Source organism: Poromitra crassiceps (assembly GCF_964638095.1).
Source record: "Poromitra crassiceps genome assembly, chromosome: 9".
NCBI lineage: Eukaryota > Metazoa > Chordata > Actinopteri > Beryciformes > Melamphaidae > Poromitra > Poromitra crassiceps.
In genome coordinates this window covers 19695144-19714450 of record NC_139630.1, presented here as the reverse complement: position 1 = coordinate 19714450, position 19307 = coordinate 19695144, and the positions used below count along the sequence as shown (strand labels likewise).

Here is a 19307-nt window from a genome sequence, read left to right as displayed (position 1 = left end):
GTCTTTGGCACTCTACGTCAGTATTTGAATTGACGACAGCTGTCGTCATTGGCACTCAATGAGTTAATGGTGTTTACCCGACCTGCCAACGTAACCGGGAGCGCCGCCCATCTTTGGAAATCTTGTTTGGTGCGATCAAGTAACAATTTAAAGTTGTGGTCGTAAAGTTCCTTGTATGATCGAGTAACATTTATACCCAGGTATAAGAAGGATTTGTGCTCTAATTTAAATGGGAAGCTGCTGTAATCGATGGATGTCGCCAATTGGTTTATGGGGAAAAGTAAACTTTTTGAGAAATTTAGTTTGTAGCCTGATAGTTTCCCGAACTGTTGTAATGTATGTATGAGCTTAGGAATTTATTCTGTTGGCTTGGATATGTACAGTAGGAGATCATCTGCGTATAGTGAAACCTTATGTGTTACTTGGTGCCTAGTGACCCCTGAAATGTTCTGTTGCATTCTCAGAGCTACGGCAAGTGGTTCGATAGCTAGATCGAATAGAAACGGTGAAATACAGCACCCCTGCCGTGTCCCCCTGTGTAGTGTGAAATAATTGGACCGGATAGAGTTTGTACGCACTGAAGCTGTTGGCGAAGTGTATAATACTTTAACCCATGAAGTGAAAGTTGGACCAAACCCAAATGCGTCTAGCACCATGAATAAATACTTCCACTCTACTCGGTCGAAAGCTTTCTCTGCGTCGAGAGAAAGCACGACCTCTGGCTGACTAGATGAGTGTGACGAATAGAGAATATTAAACAAACGGCGCATGTTGTAGAATGATTGTCTCCCTGGTATGAACCCTGTTTGGTCGGGATCGATGATGTTCGGTATTACAGTTTCAAGGCGATGTGACAAAGCCTTCGTGAGAATTTTATAATCGCAACACAGAAGGCTGATAGGGCGGTAGGAACCACAGTCTAGGGGGTCTTTGTCTTTCTTCAATAGCACTGATATGGTTGCCTGAGTCATGGTGGGAGGTAGCTTTCCCTCAGAGATAATTTCGTTAAACAATAAACACAGAAAGGGTGACAATTTGGATGAAAATAACTTATAGAATTCAGTAGGGAACCCGTCCGGGCCGGGTGCCTTTCCACTCTGCATGGTACTTATTGCCTGTGTAATTTATTCTGTTGTTATGGGGGCATCAAGTGCGGTTTGATCCTCTTCATTAATTTGTGGTAGTTCTAGGCAGTCTAAAAAAGTTTTGATTTCAGTAGTACTCGCAGAGGCTTGTGATGTGTAAAGTTTGGTATAATATGATTTAAACTGGTCATTTATGATTTGAGGGTGCGTGGAGGTTGAATCTGGTGTGGTGCGAATTTCAGGGATTGCGTTACGTGTCGCTGCTTGCTTGAGTTGGTGGCACAGCAGTTTCCCTGCCTTTTCGCTGTGTTCATAATATACTTGTTTTGTTTTAAATACTAATCTTTCTGTTTGTTTTATGGAAAGGTTATCGAATTCTGTTTGTAGCAATAGTCGTTCTTTGAACAGTTCAGATGTATTGTCATGGGCTAATCTATTATCAATATTTAATATTTGTTGGGTTAGTTCCATTAGGCGCTTATTTCGTTCTTTTTTTCTATGAGATGCAAAAGAAATTATCTGTCCCCTGAGGTATGCTTTAAGTGACTCCCATATGGTAATATATGACATGCCAGGTGTGCTATTAACCGTTAAATAAAAGTCGATCTGGTCAGAAATGTATTTTTTGAATGAGTTATGTGTTAGTAATAAAGGATCAAGTTGCCAAGAGCGCTGAGGCGGGGGACTGTTTGGAAATGTCAAATCCAGTTGGACAGGGCAGTGATCAGATATCACTATGCTGTGGTATTCGCTGTTAATCACGAGAGAGATGGTCATGTGATCCACTAAGAAAAAATCAACTCTTGAGTACGAGAGGTGAACTGGCGAAAAAAAAAGAAAATTGTTTGGCGGTGGGATTGGAGTGTCTCCAAGGATCGAACAATTTGTATGATTGCATGATCGACTTAATCAACGCACTCGATTTGGATATAATTTTACTTTGTCTGGTGTTGGATTTATCTAGGGCTGGCTGTATAGTACAGTTGAAGTCTCCTCCTAGTATTAACAGATGTGAGTTAGGATCGGGAAGTTTTTCTATGAGACGAGAGAAGAATTGAGGGTTATCCCAGTTGGGACCATACACATTGACAAGAGCAACTAAATTGCCATATAACTTTCCTGCTACAATAACAAATCGGCCATTACAATCTGATATTACATTGGTTGGCGTAAATGGGACACCCTTTCTTATTAATATCGCTGCCCCTCTTGATCTGTCCCCATAATTGGAATGGAATATCTGTTCAATCCAGCCTTTCTTTAGCTTGGTATGCTCCGTATCGCGAAGATGAGTCTCCTGTAGATACATTATGTCCGGAGCTAGTGACTTCAGGTGTGTGAAAACCCTGCTGCGCTTAATAGGATGCTGTATTCCCTTAATGTTCCAACTAATGAATCTGATTGAGCCTAAACCTGGAACACTAGCCATTAACCTGATACATCATTAAAGGATACAATTGCACAGCCAGTTGGATGGCTACAGATACAGTATAAGCCCTTATCATGATATGTCATGTTGGAAAGCGTGTACAGACATGTAGTTTTTGACCACTAGGCAAAAAGTAAAGGATACAAATAGAAAGAAATATTGGCCTTGGTTCCCTATGCTGACCCGTTCTGAACTCCCAGGTCGCACTAGCCCCTCCTAATGTGAGGCTCAATCCCAGCATAAAAGGGTTACCACTTAGCTCTACACTAAAGGCCCCCAGAACAAGATTCATAAAACACTATTGGCACATGAAATGGTAGTTAGTAAAAATAAATAAAAATAAAAATAAAAATAAAATAAATAATAATAATAATAATAAAATAATATTAATAATAATAATAACGACAGTAATATCAATAATAATAACAATACTCACATAGTTCGCAAGCCCATTCACCTTGTTTACACACACACACACACACACACACACACACACACACACACACTCACACTCTCTCACACACACACACACACACACACTCACACGGGGAGAGAGTCATAGGAGGGGGACAGCAGTAATAACGATGATAGTAATATCAGCAGCAGTGATGTTCGCACATAATTCGCTAGCCCGTTTCACTGTTTACACGCATATATACAGATACACCCACACCCTCCCCCCGACACAGGGGCGCACACGCCCACGCCCACGTACACACATACACACACACACACACACACACACACGAAAGAAAATGACTAATAAAAAGGCAGTTAAAAAACAACAAAAACAAACAGAATACAATCAATTAAAATAACCGAGACAAAAACGAAGATTGATATAAGGCACAATACTGGAACGTAACATAGAACTGGCAGTATAAAGCACTCTAGAGATAGCCTACTAACATTAACTGTAAGTGCCATACAGTAAAGTAGCATCAGTTATTACGAGTTACGTGTTACCTGAGATGGAGAAAACAGACCTATGCGGCCACTCACGTTGGAAGTCTGTGAAACAACTCTTGGAAGGCACTGGCTCAGTCTTAAGGCTTCATGTTAGGAACACAACAGTAATTTCGTTCTGGAAGCAGCTGCAATGTTCTTTGTGATGTAATTCTGAGCCTCTTCTGGTGTAGAGAAGATCCGCTCTCGGTTGTCATGCGTGAGGCGAAGGCGGGCCGGGTAGAGGATGCCATATCGGACTCCCTCCAGCCCCCGAAGCTGCTGTCTCACCCCGTTGTATCCCGCTCGAGCTTTGGCCACTCGCGCCGTGTAATCAGGGTAGACTGTAATGGTCATTCCGTCCATTTTGATCCGTTGCTTCTCTCTTGCTAGGCGAAGGATGTTGGCACAATCCTGGAAGTAGTGCAGACGAGCCACAATGACGCGTGGATGATCGCCCTGCCTGGGTGCAGGTAATAGCGAGCGGTGAGACCTGTCCAGCGCTGGAGCCTCGGTTAGGTTGAACGCCTTCTGAAGCAGCGCTGATACAGCAGTAGTTGTGCTGGCATGGCTCTCTGGTACTCCCACGATCCTGATGTTATTTCTCCTTGACCTCGCTTCTAGATCTTCACATTTGTTTTGCAGTGATTCCGATTGGGCTTTGAGTTGCGCCACTTCACGTTGTAGAGTGCTAATGTCATCTGTGCACGTTGACAGGCTCGCCTCCATCCCACTGGTAGTGCTTTTCAGCGTGGCTAACTCTTTAGCAGCCGAGCTCTGATAGGATTGCAGTGCAGTCTTTACAGCGTTTATATCGGTTCTGAACCCCGCCATCTCCTGCTCCAGTACACTTCTAATCTCGGACTTGACTATTCCTCCGATATCTTCACGTAGCGCGGCGAGCAACTCTTGTCGGAAGGAAGCATCTGTGGCTAATGCTGCCGCGTCCGCCATTGTTGTCGTTGTTTCTGACGAGGCGGATATCTGCTCGCGCTGCTCTGTGGATGAGCTGGGGACACTAGGCCGCAGAGTTTGTTTAGCTGTGCGACTTCTTGTCTTCCTCTTGCCAGACATGCGTTCTCAGTCCAAACCGTCAAAAAACGTTTAACAGAACATAAAATGTAAGATAAGGCTATGTTCCGTGAAAAAAAGTGCCTATTTAGTCGTCTTTTAATTGAAAGTTCTGCGGAGCCTCAACAAACACGTCTACTCCATAGCCTGCTCTCTGGCGCCCCCGATGAACATCGTCTTGATGTATTTGTACACAGCTGCCTAAGAAGGATACTAAAGATATACTGGCCAATACGAATGAGCAATGAAGTTCAGAGGATTGCTGGCATAAAAAATGTCAGCACACAGATAAGGACGAGGAGATGGAAATGCATCAGACATATTCTAAGGAAGAGCACAGTTACGAGCAGATCGCTCATGTGTCCACCAAAGTGTTTTTCCCCCTGAGGCCAGCGTATTGTTTGCAATGGGAGTGCCACATATTTACTATGCTGTAAACACCAGTAGCAGGATGAGGCGCTGAGGGTCTATTCTTCACTGAGCGCGTTCACGTTTGGCTGTTTTTCTGGTCGCTGAGTTGAAAAATTTTCAACTTTGGGTAAAACGCTGCGCTTGTCATCGCACAGGCAGGCATGAATGCCACCGCTTATCAGCTGCAATTTACTGCACGTAACATAGCACAGCACAAAAGCTACAGCAGCTAAATGTATATCTCTGTGCTATGTTACATTCAGTAAATTACAGCTTAGTTTAGCTTGAACCAAACAATGGTAGCTCCTCACCGAGATGTTTCCTCGCCCACAAAATCTCATGGCGGGTCCATCATCTCTCCCTACATGCTCCAGCCTTCCCTTCATCTACAGAGTAAGTATGCTGCTCTACTTTGTGCCGACATTTTACTTCAGTGGATATTCTGTATCATAGCAACCAAAGCATCTGAGCCCTGTACTACGAAACTAGTTTAACAGATCCGCGATAAGTCCCTTTGATCTGGTTTGACTAAACAGGATCAAAGCTATCTAGTTAACTGATACTACGACGCTGGTTTTTTACTAGGTAAGTGGACCTGGGATCTGCCTGTGCACGCGCACGTTTTTCGCTCGTGCACAGGCGCGCGTCCACGCGAAAGAGGTGCGTTAGCCAATCACATTATGAACAGCTGAGTTGATCCACGCCCACACCCATTTCCACACCCATTTCCTCATTCAGCGCAGCCACAGTGTGATCAGAGATTTTTGCGGATATTTAATGTATCCGCGATTTAATGTCAGAATGAAAATCCGCGTTGGATAGTCTGCTGAAGGGCTGTCTAAAGCAGCAGCTTGTATTCACATCAGTCATTTGATTTACTTTGATCAGCGATTTCTGTCTGATACAGCTGCATACATTGATACAGCAGCAACAAATGTAAATGTGTAATCTCAGTCTATACATTTCCACAATCTGTAAGCCTATTTAGACCATAGATTTAGAAACGCATGCTCAATGAATAATGATCTCTATCACTCATGTGTGTGGTTGCACTGATCGAATAATTCATATATAAAATAGCCTAGTATAAAGCCTAATAGCCTACTATAAAAGAGAAAACTGCTGAACTGAATTAAGACGATGCGGGCATAGTTATCATTGATAAAAAACTAGCCTATTTTTGCTCATATATTGGCATACAGCCTACAGGACACAGTTCCAGCTGAAAGATGCAAGAATAGCCTGCATATTTAGTATTGGGGCTATCCATATTTATCCCATATCTATATTATATGTAGGCCTATAGGCTTTTCTGGCATGTAGGAGAATATCACCCTCACTCCATTTGAGGGTCCATTCATGATATGCGCCGCGGTGATTAATAGTGATCATATTTCTCCACGCATCGTTGAGCTGTTAAGACATAAAGTGGTAAGTAGGCTTAATTTAATTATGTAGCCTACAGAGCCACAAATGTTTTTCTTGTTATATTCTCAGTTGACTGCAATCTATTTTTCATATGGCGATCTTATATGAACGGTGAGTGACTCCAGAGAGCCGATTATATGGGTCTGTCATGGATTTTGATCTTATCCTCTGAAGCTAACCTGGTCGCGACCAGGTTAGCTTTGCAGCGTCAGTTGCCATGGTGATTGAAAGTTAACTTGCTTTGTAGTACGGCTAAACCAGGTTTAAACTCAAACTTACTCGGATAAGGCATTAAACTAGCTTCGTAGTACAGGCTACTGAGCTGGCAAAAAACTAAAACAACAACAACAACAATGCTGAACCTCTAAAGCACTGATAAGTGCTTTCAGCTGGGCTTTTTCAGATGAGCACCTGGCGTTTTGAGCTGGGGGGAAAAACACTTTGGTGAACACATGGCCTTAGATTTCAGCTTCACCACATGTAGCGGCAAAACACGTTCGATTTGGGGGCGGAACATGCTAGGATTGGCCAATGCCAACTCCAGTGCCCAGAAGTGTCAAACCACATCTTAACTCTCTTTCATCTCAGGCAATATCTGTTTTCAGTCTGATACGTCACTGACCCTCGCGCCACTTGGATTAATGTGGTCTTTAAATTCCAACTTTCCGAGTCGTATTTTCCACTTTGTCTTATTCATGTTGCTCTCTGTAATTCTGATATTTCTGACAGGGGAAGACAGAATCTTTCATCGATATTACACTAAAAAAGAGTTGAACTAGACTAAAGAATGTGGTTTTTATGTTTGCTGAAACACAAATCACCCTTTTCCGACAATTAATAAACTTGAACTTGAACTTGAATGAAACACAAGAAACAATCGATCGGTTAGATCAGTAAGTGGAATGTGAAACTTTACCTGGAACAGTAACAACTTTACACTGTTACTCGAAAAAGTAATGTGTAATGTGATTATAGTGACACATTACTTTGTAACATGTTACGCCCAACACTGTGTACCTGCTGTGTAGAGCGACAGTTATGTGTATGTTTGAGGAACTATAGATGTTTAATGTCATTCTGATGGTGTCAGGGTTGAAGGTGGCTCTACACTGTTCTATACTGTTGGTATCACATCAGGACTAACCGAGCCTTCCTGCAGTTCCTCACAGCTGGGATCAGTCTCAGTCGTCTCTCCACTAATATGTTGTAGGCCTCCAGGTTCAACACATCCAGAACCTCCTCTGACATCTCTAGCATGTAGGCCAGAGCTGAGCAGTGCATCTCAGAGACTGCATCCTGTTCCCTGTTCTCTGACTTCAGGAACTGTTGGATCTGCTCATGTACTGATTGGTCATTCATCTCTGTCAAACAGTGGAAGATGTTGATGCATCTGTCAGTAGAGGTATTGGAGATGGCCATCTCCTTCAGGTTGCTGATGGCTCTCTGGATGCTTTCTGGTCTGCTCTCTGTCTGACCCAGGAGGCCTCGTAAGAGATTCTGGCTGGACTCCAGTGAGAGGCCATGAAGGAAGCGGACAAAGAGGTCCAGGTGGCCATTTTTACTCTGCAGGGATTTGTCCATGGCTGTCTGCAGGAAGACATACAGGGATTGTTCACTGTCTTCAGATATACCACAACCTTCTCCCAGGAATGTGTCCAGTACCTCCTCATCCCTGATTGTGTAACAGTGGAACATGTAGACAGCAGCCAGAAACTCCTGAATGCTCAGATGGACAAAGCAGAACATCTTTTCCCCGACCATGTACAGCCCAGACTCCTCTTTAAAGATCTGTGTGAACACTCCAGAGTACTTTGAGGCTGCTGTGATATCAATGCCACACTCTGTCAGGTCTGCTTCATAGAAGATCAGGTTGTCTTTATTCAGCTGCTCAAAAGCCAGTTTTGCCAGAGAGAGCATCATCTCCCTGGTCTCCTCCTCAGTTATCTCTTGATACTTGACTTTCCCCCGTTTGGACTGAACCAACAGGAAGTGGATGTACATCTCAGTCAGGGTCTTGGGCATCTTTCTTGTCTCACTGGTTTTCAACAGATGGTCCACAACTGTAGCAGTGATCCAGCAGAAGACTGGGATGTAGCACATGATGTGGAGGGTTCGTGAAGACTTGATGTGGGAGATGATTCTGCTGGCCTGCTCCTCATCTCTAAATTTCTTCTTGAAGTACTGCTTCTTTTGTTCTTCAGTGAAGCCTCTCACCTCTGTCACCACGTCAACATACTCAGGAGGGATCTGATTGGCTGCTGCAGGTCGTGTGGTTATCCAGCGGTGAGCAGCGGGAAGCAGTTTCCCCCTGATGAGGTTTGTCAGCAGCACGTCCATTGAGGTTGACTCTGTGACATCAGTCAGGATTTCGTTGTTCTTGAAGTCTAGAGGAAGTCGACACTCATCCAGACCATCAAAGATTAACATAACCTGGAACTTGTCAAACCTGCAGATTCCTGCTTCTTTGGTCTCAGGAAAGAAGCAATGAATAAGTTCCACCAAGCTGAACTTTTTATCTTTCTGCAGATTCAGCTCTCGGAAAGTGAATGGAAATATGAACTGTATATCCTGGTTGGCTTTGCCTTCAGCCCAGTCCAGAGTGAACTTCTGTGTTAAGACTGTTTTCCCAATGCCAGCCACTCCCATTGTCATCAATGTTCTGGTCGGTTTACTTTTTTTATTTTTTCCATGTAAGGGTTTGAAGATGTCTTCACATTTGATTTGTGTTTCTGATCTTTGGTTTCTGGATGCTGCTTCAATCTCTCTGACCTCATGTTCACGAATGACCTGTTGACTCCTTCCTTCTGTGAGGTAAAGTGTTGTGTAGAACTGATTCAGAAATGACGTTCCTGCTTCAGCCATCCCCTCACGCACAAACTGAAACTTCTCCTTCAGTTTGGATTTGTGTTGAGGTTGACACGCAGCAAGAAGTTCTGAAAGAACAGATGAAATCAATGTGAGGGGATTAAAGAGTAATGATAATTTACACATTCCCAACTCGATGGACTCTATTCAGCTCATTGCTGGTGGATGGACAAGCAGGTCCTGACATGTGTAAGCTATAAGGTAGCTGTTGTAGAATGATTTATTACTCAACCAGGAGTTTCAGAGCTGACCAGCCCAAGACACACCTGTACTATAATCATGCAGTTTAATCTGCATCTTGTAGTGATGCACGAGCGAGCGCCCATATCCCGCTGGGCCCCACGGGCGGTCTGGGTTGGCAAATTAGGAAAATATTGTGGGCGGGTCCGAAAGTGACAAAGCAGCATTATTAAATAACTTACAGCAGCAAAACAAGCAGACTAACGCTCTCTGTCACACACACACGCACACACACTAGGGGTGTCAAATATAATCGATTATAAGATGCATCGCAATGCGGATGTGCACGATTCTGCATCGATTCACAAATGTCAAAAATCGATTATAAAAAAAAAAAAAAAGAGAGAATCAAATAAAATATAATGGAAGTACATGCAGTTGTTTATTTTAATTATGGATCATAATACAATGCAATTCCAAATGCACTTTTATTTTAAAAGTAGCCACACAGTGAGAAAAAAGAAAGTGAGAAAAAATAAATCATGTATTGCGGAAAAAAGTGATGCATCGATTTAAGATGCATCGAGATGCATCGATAATCGGTATCGAATCGAATCGTAGCCCTCTGAATCGTAATCGAATCGAATCTTGAGGCCAGTGAAGATTCACAGCCCTAACACACACACACACACACACACACACACACACACACAGCAAGCAAACATTGCACCGCAGTTTTGTGTTAATACAATTGAGAGCAGTGCAGTACAGTATGAACAAAATTAAAAGATATCGGAAATAATGACTGTTTCGTCTATCCTTTTGAAGAACTTTTGGATTAGGCTAATTGAAGAAAGACCAATATTTAGAGTTTGTATTGATGATGACACAGAATTAACTCCTTAATGACATGGATGAACAGCTGTGTCTGCTCTCATCCAGACCAGACTGAGAGCGACAGAGAGACGCTCATATTCAAAGATCGTATGCCTAAACGTCAGGCTTATCGTTTACCGTTAAGATGCGAAGAATGCATTGTTTGTTTGTTTGTTTGTTTGCTCGCTTGCGCGCGCACGCATGCGTGCATGTGTGTGTGATTACATTAAATTGGCCGTTTGCGGACTGCCGGTTTGGTTTGGCATTAACGCGGACTGGCTCTCTTAACAAGTTAGGTTGGTGGGGGACCCTGACCCACGCACCACTAGCATCTTGATATGACACACCTGTCAGGTGGATGGATTAGTGCTCACTAAGATGGATTTAAACACATTTGTGAACAAAATGTTGGGGAAATGAGCCATTATTTTTAAAATCTCTGAGAGCTTCTTTATGATTCATTCATTTTTATGATGGGATAAAGATGGAACATAATGAGCCCTCAGTACCGCCCACTCTGACCCCAGCCTCAGCAAAACAGGGACATGACAATATATAATTGATTTGAAACTAATGTCTACAACTTGTTGATGCTCACAATTAGGCACATAAGACCCTCAATTACATAGTTAGAAGGTTTTTGGTGCATTTTGCTTGTCAGGGTCTTAAAACTGAATGAACAGCTCATTTGAGAAAAAAAGAAAGTTGAGTTGTCCTCAATATGTTTAGGAAAGATGTTAGATAGTGCTAATATAAGCAACATGTAATGTAGCCTTATGTACTTATTTGTGCTCATTAGGCTTTATTAAAGTGCCCTTTGCTTTCAATGTACCTATTATTGATTTTATTTTTATTTTTTACATAGACTATTCGCATATTGTAATGATGTCGTGCAGAATGCAGGATGGAGAGTATTCTATATGCATTAACACAGTATAAACTTTGCAATGTGCAAATATAATTAGCAATTATACCTAGGGCTATTTACATTATTCATTTGTATTCTTTTTAGCTTAATGCTATTTACACCAAAGTGCAAACAAAGAGTACATTTAACACTTAACCTTGTTTGATGTTCACATTTTTGTTACTCACTTAATGTGTGTGGGTCTGGTGGACCCACACACATTATTGGGGTTCAAAACAATACAGCCATAAAAACTTGTGCAAAAATACTTAACAGATGTTGACTTATCTCAATACATGCAATATAGACAGCACATATGGTTAATATTTGGCATTTACCTCTGCTAGATCACATTTATTGATAAAAGTACAATTTGTTTCTTGTGATTACATGTGATTTGGTGCTGACAGGCTGCTCAAGTGTGCGGGGAGCAGACATGTTATCTGTGTTTGAAATGTGACAATGTTGAAACATTGACTGTGTTTGTAGTGTCACACACTACAGACAGAGTGAAGGTACACAGACTGTAGTTTCACACACTACAGACAGAGTGAAGGTACACAGACTGTAGTTTCACACACTACAGACAGAGTGAAGATACACAGACTGTAGTTTCACACACTACAGACAGAGTGAAGGTACACAGACTGTAGTTTCACACACTACAGACAGAGTGAAGGTACACAGACTGTAGTTTCACACACTACAGACAGAGTGAAGGTACACAGACTGTAGTTTCACACACTACAGACAGAGTGAAGGTACACAGACTGTAGTTTCACACACTACAGACAGAGTGAAGGTACACAGACTGTAGTTTCACACACTACAGACAGAGTGAAGGTACACAGTGACACACCCATCGGAGTCCGGCCTGGTGGCTCCGCTGCGAGCTATAGGGAAGGAACTGTCCGGCGTGCTGAACCGGCCAAAGCACGCAGAGGCCAAGCCGATGCTGTCCGTGGTACTAGACAATCTTCCCGCGCCACTAACAGGAGCGGGAGAAGGCAGCCTATGAGTGATCAATGATGTAATCCTGCTAATCCCACTGTGATTGTCTGCACCTGGTTGGCACACTATATAATCACTTCTGCTTTCAGAACCTGTTGCTGATCCTAACCTTCCTGAAGCTGTGCCTCTCCTTGCTCTCCTCTGATGGGAGAGATTCCTTGGACTGTCCCTACTCCTGGCTCCTTGTGGAATTATTATGCGGAGAGATTCCTTGGACTGTACCTGCTCCTGGCGCCTTGGGGAAATAGTGACTTTATCCGTCTGTGCTCCCGACACAGTTTAGGCTATCTTTGTTATCCTTTTTCACGATATTCCTTGTTTGTTTTTGATGCCTGAAAGTCTCAGTAAAAGACGTAAACCTGCTCCTTGTGTCTGTCATCTCTGCACCTGGGTCCTAAGTCACAGCATTACAGTAGGATCAGCCCTTAAATGGACCCAGCAGAGATGGAACAATTGCGCACCGCATTTCAAATGCAGACATTAACGCTGGGCGAACAACAGACCCAGATCCAATCTCTGGAGGCCAATCTACGAGCCCTCTCCCAGTCCATGGCGGGAGTAGGTCCTTCACTCCGGCAGATCCAGCAGATCAGCACTCACCAGCAGGAGATGAGGACTACGCTCGCTACTCTCACCGCCGCGCTACAGACCCAGGCAGCTCCAAGCTCCACCCCGTCCGCTCCCGCTACCAGTGCGCTACTCGGCTCCGCTCGTCTTTCAGAACCGAACCTGCCACCACCTGAGAAATATTCAGGCAACCCAGAAACATGTAGACAGTTTCTGGTTCAATGTGAACTTGCCATTAGTGCTCAGCCCATGAAATTTTCTAATGAATTGGCTAAAGTTTCGTTTGTCACACAGCTCCTGTCTGGACCTCCACTGGCCTGGGCAACAGCTTTATGGGAGCAGCAGGCGGCGGCTTGCCAGAACTTTCACAACTTTGTTGCAGAAATACGCAGAGTGTTTGATCATCCCGTGACAGGCCAGGAGGCAGCGAAACGGCTGTACGCCCTCAGACAGGGGAGCGAGACGGTGGCAGAGTACACAATTAAGTTCCGCACACTGGCAGTAGCGAGCGGCTGGAACGTTCCCTCTCTTCTCACCGCATATCAGCAAGGCCTTTCTGAAGAAATCAAAGATGAACTAGCCGCCCGGGAGCAGCAGGACGATATGGAGGAACTCATCAAACTGGCCATCCGGGTAGACAACCGGATTCGGGAGCGGCGGCGCGAGAGGAGAGGAAGTTTCCTGGGACAGCAAACTGGTCGGGTTGTGTCTCCCACGCCGATCTTCCCTGCAGATGAGCCCATGCAGATCGGCGCGGCGAGGCTATCACCGGAGGAGCGGGCTCGCCGCATGAAGGAGGGCTGTTGCCTATATTGTGGAGTGACGGGTCACTTCATTACTCGTTGTCCAAAGAGGCCAGTAAAAGACGGGGCCCGCCAGTAGAAGAGGAGCTACTGACGGGTCGTGTTTCTATACTCCCCTCTTTCCCATCTCGAATGGTCATACCTGCCACGTTATCCTGGGGCTCCAACACACATTCTCTAAAAGGTTTCATTGACTCTGGGGCTGCGGGGAATTTCCTGGATAAAACCTGGGCAAAGCAGTGGGGTGTCCCAACACGCCCACTGGAGGAATCAGTGGATATTACAGCTCTTGACGGGCGTCCCTTGGGGTCTGGTAAGATACATCACTGCACTGTTCCCATCACATTAGTGTTAGAGGGAAAACATCATGAAGAGATTTCTTTCCATTTAACTGACTCACCAGCATTGCCTCTAGTCCTAGGCTATCCATGGTTGGCGCAGCATAATCCCCGCTTAGACTGGGCAGTAGGCCAGGTGGAGGAGTGGGGTCCATTGTGTCAGTTTTCATGTCTAAAAACCCCAGAAGAAGCAGCTCGGGGCGTGGAAGTGAAAGAAAGTGAGTCTATAAATGTAACCAATGTTCCCTCTGAATACTTAGACCTCAAAGAAGTGTTCAGTAAAAGACGGGCCACTACTCTTCCTCCCCACCGGTCTTATGACTGGCAAATAAAGCTGTTAAAAGGGACAAGTCCACCCAGGGGACACTTATATTCTCTTTCGGCACCAGAGACTGTAGCCATGGAGAAATATGTAAAGGAGGCACTGGAGTTAGGTTTCATCCGGCCCTCCACATCCCCTGCCTCAGCCGGGTTTTTCTTTGTGGGAAAAAAAGACGGATCACTCCGCCCTTGCATTGATTATAGGCAGTTAAATGACATTACTGTTAAAAATCGGTATCCTCTTCCCCTGTTAGCAACGGCATTTGAACACTTGCGGGGGGCCTGCATCTTCACCAAGATTGACTTACGGAATGCATACAACCTGATACGTATCCAAGAGGGGGATGAATGGAAAACAGGATTCATTACGCCCACTGGTCACTACGAGTACAGGGTAATGCCTTTCGGACTGTCAAATGCCCCTGCGGTGTTCCAAGCATTCATCAATGACGTTCTACGGGACATGTTGAATAAATTTGTATATGCATATCTCGATGATATACTTATTTTTTCCCAGACCCGTCAGGAACATGTACAACATGTGCGTCGTGTCCTAAAGAGACTGCTCCAACACCATCTGTACGCCAAGCCAGAGAAATGTGAGTTCCATCTAAACACGGTACCTTTTCTGGGCTACATCCTCTCCCCCTCCGGAACATCCATGGATCCTGAAAAGGTGCATGCAGTATTGGAGTGGCCCCAGCCTGCCTCCATTAAACAAGTGCAACGTTTCATGGGGTTTGCAAACTTCTATCGCAGGTTTATCCGAGGGTTCAGTTCCATCGCAGCCCCCATGAATGTTCTCACTAAAAAACTGCCCGTCCGGTTTAGCTGGACTCCCCAAGCAGCTGAAGCATTTGCCAAACTGAAACAGCTATTTACCACAGGCCCCGTCCTCATCCACCCAAACCCAGCTCTGCCTTTTGTAGTAGAGGTGGATGCATCAGAGGTGGGGGTGGGCGCCATTCTGTCACAACGTTCCCCTGCTGATAACAAGTTGCATCCATGTGCTTTTTTTTCAAGAAGGCTTGATCCGGCAGAGAGAAACTATGACGTGGGCAACCGGGAGCTTCTAGCGGTCAAGGAAGCATTGGAGCAATGGAGGCATTGGCTGGAAGGCGCGGAGCATCCGTTTGTGGTGTGGACCGACCACAAGAATCTGGCCTATATCCAAAGTGCCAGACGCCTGAACTCTCGCCAAGCCAGGTGGGCTCTCTTCTTTAATCGATTTGAATTTATTCTGTCATATCGGCCGGGGTCTAAAAACACCAAAGCCGACGCACTGTCCCGTCAGTATGATTCTGCAGATAAGGGTGCTGAGCCGGAGCTCATCCTGGTACCATCTTGGATCATCGCCCCAGTCATGTGGGGGATTGAGACGGAGGTGAAGGCGGCGCAGCATGCTGAGCCAGGGCCAGAGGACTGTCCACGCAACCGCCTGTATGTCCCTCCGGGGGTGCGGACCCGTATGTTGGAGTGGGGGCACTCGTCTCGGCTGGTGGGACATCCAGGGGGGAGGCGCACGCTGGACTTTATCGCCCGGAGATTCTGGTGGCCCAACGTCCGCAGGGACGTACTTCTATTTGTGGCAGCCTGTGTCACCTGTGCACAACACAAGAGTCCTCGTCAGCGTCCAGCAGGTTTGCTATGTCCGTTGCTTATTCCACGACGTCCCTGGTCTCACATCTCTCTTGACTTTGTCACGGGTCTCCCTCGCTCGGGGGGAAAAACGGCTATTTTGGTAGTGGTGGACCGTTTTTCTAAAGCAGCATGGTTCATCGCCCTGGCCAAACTCCCCTCAGCGAGGGAGACTGCAGTGTTAGTAATGGATCACGTGTTCCGTGTGCACGGCATCCCACGTGATGTAGTGTCTGACCGAGGTCCTCAGTTCTCTGCGCAGTTTTGGAAAGCCTTTTGCAAACTCCTTGGTGCCACTGCCAGTCTCTCCTCAGGCTTCCATCCTCAGTCAAACGGACAGACTGAGAGGGTAAATCAAGAGTTGGAAACTACATTACGCTGCCTGGCCGCTTCCGACCCCTCATCATGGAGTTTGCATCTCATGTGGGCAGAATATGCACATAACTCTCTGAAGTCCTCCTCCACAGGCATGACCCCGTTTGAGTGCCAGCTGGGCTATCAGCCGCCCCTGTTTCCAGATCAAGAACCTGAGGTGGGGGTACCGGCGGCAACAGACTTTGTGAGGCGGTGTGCGCGGACCTGGAGAACAGCCAGAGCAGCTCTATTACGAGCGAGGACCAGGTATTCCCAGCAGGCGAATCGGCGGCGACGGCCGTCAATCCCTTTTCGGCCAGGGGATAGAGTCTGGCTGTTCTCCAGAGACCTTCCACTAAGGGTGGAGAGCAAGAAATTGGCCCCGCGCTTCGTGGGCCCGTTTGAAGTGGCATCACAGGTTGGTCCAGTATCGTACCGATTAATACTGCCTGCTGCCATGAAAATCCATCCTGTATTTCATGTGTCCCTATTAAAACCTGTGGTGTCCAGTCCTTTGTCTCCTCCTGTCCCACCCCCCCCTCCTCCTCGCTGGGTTGAGGGAGGACCTGTGTACACGGTCCGGAGGATCATGGATTCACGCCGGGTGCGCCGCAGCATGCAGTACTTGGTCGATTGGGAAGGATACGGGCCAGAGGAGAGGTGCTGGGTGCCGGCTCGAAATATCATGGACCGCACCCTGATCCAGGATTTCCAGCAACGTGGTCAAGCCGTGGGGTCGCCAGGTGGCGTCCCTAGGGAGGGGGGTAATGACACACCCATCGGAGTCCGGCCTGGTGGCTCCGCTGCGAGCTATAGGGAAGGAACTGTCCGGTGTGCTGAACCGGCCAAAGCACGCAGAGGCCAAGCCGATGCTGTCATTGGTACTAGACAATCTTCCCGCGCCACTAACAGGAGCGGGAGAAGGCAGCCTATGAGTGATCAATGATGTAATCCTGCTAATCCCACTGTGATTGTCTGCACCTGGTTGGCACACTATATAATCACTTCTGCTTTCAGAACCCGTTGCTGATCCTAACCTTCCTGAAGCTGTGCCTCTCCTTGCTCTCCTCTGATGGGAGAGATTCCTTGGACTGTCCCTACTCCTGGCTCCTTGTGGAATTATTATGCGGAGAGATTCCTTGGACTGTACCTGCTCCTGGCGCCTTGGGGAAATAGTGACTTTATCCGTCGGTGCTCCCGACACAGTTTAGGCTATCTTTGTTATCCTTTTTCACGATATTCCTTGTTTGTTTTTGATGCCTGAAAGTCTCAGTAAAAGACGTAAACCTGCTCCTTGTGTCTGTCATCTCTGCACCTGGGTCCTAAGTCACAGCATTACACACAGACTGTAGTTTCACACACTACAGACAGAGTAAAGGTACACAGACTGTAGTTTCACACACTACAGACAGAGTGAAGGTACACAGACTGCAGTTTCACACACTACAGACAGAGTGAAGATACACAGACTGTAGTTTCACACACTACAGACAGAGTGAAGGTACACAGACTGTTTGTAGTTTCACACACTACAGACAGAGTGAAGGTACACAGACTGTAGTTTCACACACTACAGACAGAGTGAAGGTACACAGACTGTAGTTTCACACACTACAGACAGAGTGAAGGTACACAGACTGTAGTTTCACACACTACAGACAGAGTGAAGGTACACAGACTGTAGTTTCACACAATACAGACAGAGTGAAGGTACACAGACTGTAGTTTCACACACTACAGACAGAGTGAAGGTACACAGACTGTAGTTTAACAGACTACAGAATGAAGGTACAAAACTATGTTTACTTGTTTTCACCTACATTTCCCACACTTTTATTACCACCTCGGGTCACAAAACACCACATATAATATACTGTAAATGTGTAGGGGGGTGCAATCAATGAAAATATGATATTTTATTATGTTCGTCCATAAATAGTAAATTATCGGATGTGACTGTTTGGCCAGGTCACAATATGTTTTTAATGTGTTATTTTCTGTGGTGCTCCCTGCTTTGCCTACAAAATGTCCGCCTCCTGTAAATGTCAGAATGCCATTGGACGACCCTCATATGATGTCAGCATGTTTGGAGGTCAAAGTTCAATAGTTTAGCTTTGGCCACAAAACCCTGAGATATCAAGTTTGGCTTTTGGCTGTTTAGGAGAGTGCTGCTGCATCCCTCATTGGAAACAATGACTGGGTGTATTGTGCATTTGAAAGCCCAGCCCAAGTATTTTAATGTTGTAATGTAGGTTGTCTAGACTAGGTGGCGCTACATCCAATTACTCCATACTGTTGGGGAGTTTAAACTCTAATTTCCAACCTAGATAGGAGCTTATGGTATAAAACCTTATATTCTGAAAAGTAACTACTAACTACAGCCGTCAGATAAATGTAGTAAAGCAAAAAGTACCATATTTACCTCTGGAATGTATAGAGTCCAAGTAGAAAGTCTCAAAAATAGAAATACTCAACTAAAGTGCCCTTACATAGAAATGGTTCATACGTAGCGTCTGTCGTATATGTTAAAGAAGCAAATATGTATCATATCACAATAAGATATTTATTTTAATTTCTCCTACAAAATTTCCTTAATGCCCACCAGATTTTACACATAACATATTTAAGCTGCCTACATCAACTTTGTATTAGAGAAGATACTTAGAACAGTTTGGCTGTGACACAAAAAATAAGTTGGTACAAACAGGAAGGGACTCCCGGCTAAGGGAGGCTTATTTTGCTCAATGTTTATTGCTGGACCATCCAAAGTTCATAGGCCTGTTTGCAAGAGGCCCTGTGTGTCAGACCACAGTCGGTCATGCTGAATAGCACTATCTATGATCAGCATTAATTGTACATTTTGGCAACATGTCAGACATTTCACCTGCAGTTGCATAAACATGTTGTTTTGTTGAAAATGAATCAGTAATGTTATGGCTTATTCATACTCTTACACCCTTTATCTTATAGCCTTGGACAAAAGATTGGCAGGTGCAAAAGGTGTTTCATAGATGAGGAAGCTACAGCAACAGTTCTAGAAGAGCCTATGACTGGGTCAGGAGATAAGGCAGCAGCTAG

General features: G+C 45.2%; 1 protein-coding gene across 1 annotated transcript in view; it reads right to left on the bottom strand.

Annotated features, from left to right (window-relative positions):
* LOC310782486 (protein NLRC3-like) overlaps positions 1–19307 on the bottom strand; it is an 89042-nt gene that overhangs the window by 32802 nt on the left and 36933 nt on the right. Inside the window, exon 7 of the mRNA XM_083643156.1 lies at positions 7514–9302. Coding sequence (XP_083499282.1) covers positions 7514–9302 — 1789 coding nt within the window. The remainder of the gene's footprint in view (positions 1–7513; positions 9303–19307) is intronic.